Here is a 6,918-nt window from a genome sequence, read left to right as displayed (position 1 = left end):
ATGGTATTATAGGATATATTAATAATGATTTCCATTTGGAGGTATTAGTAATACATAAGATATAATACCAATGGGATAAGCCTCTGTAAAGACAAAAATACTCAAATCATTTTAATTATTTTGTGTATTTTTTTGATTTCATGATTTATATTTGTATTAGTAAATTTATTTAAATAAAGTAGCTTACAAATTATTTAGAGAGTTTCGTTTGTTACTAATAAATCCAATAAAAATCAATACAAATTTGAAATGTGTATATATATATATATATATATATATATACACAATTTATTAAGATGACAATTATTTATCCTTAAATAATTCAAGTGAAAAATAACAAACAAGACAACTAAATTGTTCTTCCCGTAACTAGTTAGAAGATTATAAAAAAATAATAGTGTCCGACAATTATATAGTTCAAGGGTATAATTGAAAATAAGCTTTTATAAAGGTATATCCAACACAAGATGAAGTGTGAAAAAATGAACCAAACACTTGATAAAAAATAAATCATGCATTACTAATCTCTGCGTTACTAATTCCCGCATCACTAATCCATGCATTTTTAATACTTGTACCAGAGATTAGTAATGTAGCGATTACTAGTGTAAGGATTAGTAATGCAGAGTTTATTTCTATCAAGTGTTTGATTCATTACTTCTCACCTCATCTTGTGTTTGAATTAAAACTCTATAAAACATTTTTTTCCAATTATACCCTTGAATTATTAGGTAATTGTGTCAAGGTAGATAATTCCAGGACAAAATTCTTTTTTATGGCCTTCTAACTACCTATGAGAGGGACAATTTTGTTATCATGTTTGCTATTTTTTCACTTGAATTATTTGAGGATAAATAATTGTCATCTTAATAAATTGATCACTAATAAAATGTCATTTTTCAATTTTAAAAAAACAAATCATCTACATTTAAAATTAAAAAGACGGTCAATAATGATAAAATTGAATAAACCATCTACATTTACACATAAAAATTGCAAGTTGCAGTTATAATATGTATGTATGTTTTAAATTATTCAAAATACAAATAATTAGAAAACTACACATATATTTATATATATATATATATATATATATATATATACACACTCACATTTCAAAATTGTATTGAATTTATTTAGTAACAAACAATTTTCTCTAAATAATTTATAAGCTAATTTATTTAAATAAATTTACTAGTACAAATATAAACCATAAAATCAAGAAAATAAATAAAATACTTAATTAAAATAATTCAAGAGGTTGTAAATAATTTTTTTAATGTAATGCATTTTATTTTTAATGCATCAAACCAAAAAATACATAAGTATAATTTATGTATAATTAATAAAAACATAACTAATACATGCTTTATTAATATAAACATTACTAATACACTCTATTTTACATTATATTAATACACTATAATACTGCTCGATTAAAAAAAATTAACTCAGATGTTCTGTTTCAAGTTGAAATTGAATAAAATAGAAAACATCAAAATCCTCTATTTAATTATTTGTATTTATCGATTTTTAAGTATTTGATTTAATTCGTTCGTTTCATTGATTTTTCATTTATTTTATACCCTAATTTTAACCTCTGCTCAACTTCTCTATTCCTCAATGGAAACACCCGCCGGACACCCGCCGGAAACATCCCACACTGTCAACTCCGACGAAAATCTCCGTCAAGACAACCACCACAATGCCAATTCATCCCCTCCCCAAACGACACCCGGAGCTGACGTTTCAGACTCTCAGCTTGACGACCTCCCAAAATCATCCGAAACGAAAATATCCTCCGACTTGCCGCCTCCCACAGGAGTCACCCCACCCCAAGTGAAAAGACGACGTCGTAGAAAACGATTCTTCACTGACTTGATTCCGCCTTCTGTTTCCGCCGCCGCCGTGAACGGCCTTCGTGTTCTCCGCCCTAACCCTAAACCCTCCACTGCTTATTCATATTCCGAGACGGAATTAGCCACCGGAGATGACCCCTCTAAGAATCACAATCGCCGGAGAAGGATGTCTGATCTTGCTAAAGAAGTCGATGTTGAGGCCTTAATTGCTATTTCTGTTGGGTTCCCCGTCGATTCTCTTACAGAGGAAGAAATTGAAGCTAATGTAGTTTCTCAAATTGGGGGCATTGAACAAGCCAATTACATTGTCGTGCGTAACCACATTCTGGCACGTTGGCGGTCTAATGTAACTGTTTGGCTCACAAAAGAACATGCTTTGGAATCCATACGAGCTGAACATAAAAATCTTGTGCATTCTGCTTTCTCCTTTCTGCTACATCACGGATATATCAATTTTGGTGTAGCTCCAGCGATAAAAGAAGTGAAATTTAAGCCACCTGAAGGGGCCTCAAAGGGGAATGTGATCGTTATTGGTGCGGGGCTATCGGGTTTAGTTGCTGCGAGGCAATTGATTTCTTTAGGACTTAAAGTTGTGGTTCTTGAAGGAAGGGGTAGACCTGGTGGTAGAGTGCGATCCAAGAAAATGACAGGTGGGCAAAATGGGGTTGTTGCTGCTGCAGATTTAGGTGGAAGTGTGTTAACTGGAATAAATGGTAATCCGTTGGGTGTTCTCGCAAGGCAGCTAGGTGTTCCACTTCATAAGGTGAGAGATATATGCCCTTTGTATTTGCCAAACGGTAGAACTGTCAATCCTGATATGGATTCCAAAGTTGAAGCATCTTTTAATAAATTATTAGATAGGGTGTGTAAACTTAGGCAGGCAATGTTGGATGAGGTTAAGAGTGTAGATGTTTCGTTAGGTACTGCATTAGAGGCTTTTAGGCATGTGTATAGAGTGGCAGAGGATCCCCAAGAGCAAATGCTTCTGGATTGGCATTTAGCCAACTTGGAGTATGCTAATGCTTCGTTAATGTCTAATTTGTCTATGGCGTTTTGGGACCAGGATGATCCTTATGAAATGGGGGGTGATCATTGTTTCATCCCTGGAGGAAATGAGAGGTTAATTCGGGCTTTGGCAGAGGATATTCCTATTTTTTATGATCGGACGGTTGAAAGTGTAAGATATGGTACTGAGGGGGTTTTGGTGTATGCTGGTGGGCAGGAATATCATGGGGATATGGTTCTATGTACAGTTCCCCTGGGAGTGCTTAAGAAGGGTAACATTGAGTTTGTACCAGAGCTTCCTCAGCGCAAGAAAGATGCAATTGAAAGATTAGGATTTGGATTGTTGAATAAAGTTGCAATTCTTTTTCCCTATGACTTTTGGGGTGGGGAGATTGATACTTTTGGACACTTGACTGATGACCCGAATATGAGGGGTGAGTTTTTCCTATTCTATAGTTATTCTTCAGTTTCAGGTGGACCACTTCTAATTGCTCTTGTAGCCGGAGAAGCAGCAGTCAAATTTGAAAAGATGTCTCCTCTTGAATCTGTTGTGAGGGTTCTGGAAATTCTGAAGGGCATATTCAGTCCTAAAGGAATTGCTGTTCCAGATCCACTTCAAGCAGTTTGTACACGTTGGGGACAGGATCAGTTAAGTTATGGTTCTTATTCCTATGTTGCAATCGGAGCCTCAGGGGATGATTATGACATCCTTGCTGAGAGTGTTGGAGACCGACTTTTCTTTGCAGGTGAAGCAACTAGTAAACAGTATCCTGCAACCATGCACGGGGCGTTTCTCAGTGGGATGAGAGAGGCTGCCCACATACTGAGAGTTACTGATAGAAGGATATCTCCAGCTGATACATCAAATACTTGCAGTCAAGAGAACACTAGTGTTGTTGATAAGTTCTTTGATACCCCAGACCTTAAATTTGGGAATTTCTCTGTGTTGTATGATCCTATGTCAACTGACCTGGAGTCTAATTGCTTAATACGAGTTGAATTGCAAGGGGAGAGATCTTTACATTTATATAGCCTGCTCTCCCGAAGACTAGTGCTGGAGCTAAGCAAATTAGAAGGGGATCTGAGCAGGATAGAAATGCTAACACGTGACTTTGGGGTGAAATTGGTTGGTTGGAATAATTTATCCGTTACTGTAGGATCTCTACTCACCTCCATTGAATCGGCTAGATCAGTTTGAATTTGAAGCTACTGGTTATGGTTGATGCAGATAAGATGAGATGCATTAGTAGTTTAGGACTTCAATTCAAACTTAATTAGTTTGAATATGACTGTTGTAGATTCAGGGACAGAATCCCTGTCAAATTGAACTGCTTCGATGTTACTATGAGCATGTTGTACGTACTGTCCTGAGCAACCTTTGGTTGTTATCTGGTCAATAATACTGAAAAATTGCAGTCGCGGGATTTTAGAGCTTTTCAAATAAGCTTATCACTTATCAGGTGACATCAATGTTTTAACTCTTTCTTTTGTTTATTATGTTCTGAAGCAATTATCAGAAACACCAATGCTGACACCAGGCAATGAATTTTATGGCACAAATGTACAGTTGAATTTTACAATGTACATCAATCCCAAGTTCTCTCTTTTAATCTTTTTCTTTTCTACTTGTCTTTAAAAAATTCTGACAGTTATCAAAGCAGTTACACATTTTAAATTTGAATACTAAATCCGTCACTAGCTGCAGAATGGTTGTCCAAATTATCAATTATCAACAAGAAATGCCTTCAATTGTTTAGTAAACTCCTTTGGTTTCTCCAAGTTGACTGCATGCCCCGCATTTCTGATAACTACCAACTCAGCATTCCCTTCTATATGCCTATCATTTAGTGTTATAACATCAGCAACGAAATAAAGTCTATGAAAACAAAACATGAGTATGTTTTTGTTACCTCTGCAGTCTGTACCCCAGTTCTAATGGGAATATCCTGTCTTGTTCTCCCCAAATAATCAACGTCGACTATTGGGAATAAGAAAGAAACCAAAAGAAATAGTGAAAATAAAGACTAGTACATATGAGAAAAAGTTAGGAAAATGCAAACCTGGGAAATCTTAGGTAGATTGGAAAGTTGTCTATCTCTTAGTAAATTTTGTATGAGCTCTCTTTTCTCGTTTACATAATCGTTGCACATCACCTGTATAATGTTAACACTTGTGTGAACACATATATTGTACGTATAGCCTATATCATTGATATGTATATACTTACGTCTATAAAATCAGAAAGGAAGTAGGAAGGCATGACTTTAACAGGCTTAAAAAATGAAAAACGCATCAATTCTCTTAGTTTCTCAGGTGTTTGTGGCAATAAAATGCTAGCAGCTTCATCCAAATCAGAAACCTGAAACAATCCATCTTTCATATCTTTTTCCTCTAAACAAACACCTGCACAACACAAGACCAATCTCTCGACTGCCTCTGGATATTGAGCTGCAAGGCTATAACCAACAAACCCTCCATAACTAATACCTACAAGGCTCGTCCTAACAACACCATGAACCTCCATCAATTTCTTAACACATGTTGCTTGAAAACTCTCGGTCCTTTCAGGGCGTTTGGTGGAGGAGGCACCAAAGAAGAGGAGATCAGGAAGGTAGACATTAAAATGAGGAGTAAAATGTCGTAGAAGATCACTATATTGCCACATTGCATTGGCACCAAATCCATGAACAAGAAAGAGGTTAGGTTTTGTTGGTTCATCAACTTTAGGTATCCAACAATGCATTGTCGTTCCATCTTCAAGATCTGTTGTTACAGAACGAAGCCCAGAAAACGAAAAGAAATATCGATAAAAACGATCTCTTGAAGCTGTGAAGCTAAGGCATTTCGCCATTCTCTATTTTTATTCAATCTCACAACAAATATTCAAAATTCTTATTCTTCCCTTCATGACTATTATTAATTGTGACGACTATTAGTCTACCAAAATTTAGAGGTCTAACATGAATTTCGGTTTTATTTTTTGGAACATATTTCATCACCTGTCAAAAGTGCTCACCATAATTAATTTGACCATGTCTACTCTATTTATTCAAGTTTATGAAAAAAGAGTTGGAACACAACTCATGTAAAGTGTAATTTAATTTTATTATTAATGATTAGTGAATGATAATTTATTGATTTAGAAATATGTTTTTTTTATTTATAAATATAGTTGAGAGAGAAGAGGTAGTAAAATTTTCCATTCGCATCCATAAAAAAAATCTATTTGTGTATAGGGATGAAACATAATAATATATATTTCTTAAAAGAAATAGAGCTAAGATGATTTGCATTTTTCAATTTTTGTTTCTTTAAAAAATTAAAGGAAGTTTTTAGTAAAGTTTGTCATTTCAGTTAATAATGCTTGCAACCCCTTATCTTTTTGATTAAGAATGAAAAGAAGTTTTGATATTTTATAACCTTAGTAACATACAATTACATGAAAATCTTATGAACTCTACAATATCATTGAGTAATCCCAACATAATAAATGAATTCAGCAAAGACCTATATTTATAGACCTTGTCTGATTTCTGGCGACTTAGAATGATAAACTAAGTTATTTGAAAATTAGTTTAGTATGGTGTCCTAACACACCTTAACTTGTCAGGGGACGACTCTTCTTGTTTAAATCGTAAAAGAGGTTTAACATGTATGTTGAAGACTCGTGTTTTGCGAGAAAAATGAGGCGTGATAATAACAATATTATATATATATATATATATATATATATATATGTTGGGGTTTAGCAAGTGTGAATGGGAAAAGAAAAGAGAGAATATGAAAAGTGAGTGAACTACTTTGGAGGGAAAATGAAAAGTCATTTGCAAAGTGCAAATGAAAAGTCATTTCTCCCATATCGGCAGAACAAAGGGAAATTGTTGTCCTTATATAAGGAAACACTTCCATTACTTCTTAAGGAGCTAAGAAGAAGATGCCCCCTCGCCCCGTCGTCGTCGCTCGCTCGGCTTCGGCAAATGATGTGATTGTTTTGCGAGAAAAATGAGGCGTGATAATAACAATATTATATATATATATATATATATATATATAT

At 34.5% G+C, this 6,918-nt stretch overlaps 2 protein-coding genes across 2 annotated transcripts; one reads left to right on the top strand and one right to left on the bottom strand.

Moving 5' to 3' along the window:
- The first annotated feature begins 1,561 nt into the window (after positions 1 to 1,561).
- Positions 1,562 to 4,354, top strand: LOC107032094 (lysine-specific histone demethylase 1 homolog 1). The gene has a single exon (XM_015233673.2). It carries the CDS (start codon positions 1,624 to 1,626, stop codon positions 4,060 to 4,062), a length of 2,439 nt encoding a protein of 812 aa, XP_015089159.1. The 5' UTR covers positions 1,562 to 1,623; the 3' UTR covers positions 4,063 to 4,354.
- Positions 4,355 to 4,393: 39 nt separating this feature from the next.
- On the bottom strand, positions 4,394 to 5,748 carry LOC107032096 (monoacylglycerol lipase ABHD6). The gene is made up of 4 exons (XM_015233674.2): positions 5,092 to 5,748; positions 4,925 to 5,017; positions 4,775 to 4,842; positions 4,394 to 4,701 (listed from the first exon to the last, which is right to left on the bottom strand). Exons 1-4 carry the CDS (start codon positions 5,713 to 5,715, stop codon positions 4,587 to 4,589), a joined length of 900 nt encoding a protein of 299 aa, XP_015089160.1. The 5' UTR covers positions 5,716 to 5,748; the 3' UTR covers positions 4,394 to 4,586.
- Between the last annotated feature and the right edge of the window lie 1,170 nt (positions 5,749 to 6,918).

This window comes from Solanum pennellii, chromosome 10 (genome assembly GCF_001406875.1).
Source record: "Solanum pennellii chromosome 10, SPENNV200".
Lineage (NCBI taxonomy): Eukaryota > Viridiplantae > Streptophyta > Magnoliopsida > Solanales > Solanaceae > Solanum > Solanum pennellii.
Note: the sequence above shows the minus strand (reverse complement) of the source record. Positions and strands in the feature narration are given on the sequence as shown.

Coding starts and splice junctions, on each gene's coding strand:
- LOC107032094 (XM_015233673.2), top strand. CDS start 1,624: ATGGAAACACCCGCCGGACACCCGCCGGAAACATCCCACACTGTCAAC.
- LOC107032096 (XM_015233674.2), bottom strand. CDS start 5,715: ATGGCGAAATGCCTTAGCTTCACAGCTTCAAGAGATCGTTTTTATCGA. Junction 4,843..4,924: donor ATCTACCTAAGATTTCCCAG/GTTTGCATTTTC, acceptor TATTCCCAATAG/TCGACGTTGATTATTTGGGG. Junction 4,702..4,774: donor CTGGGGTACAGACTGCAGAG/GTAACAAAAACA, acceptor ACTAAATGATAG/GCATATAGAAGGGAATGCTG.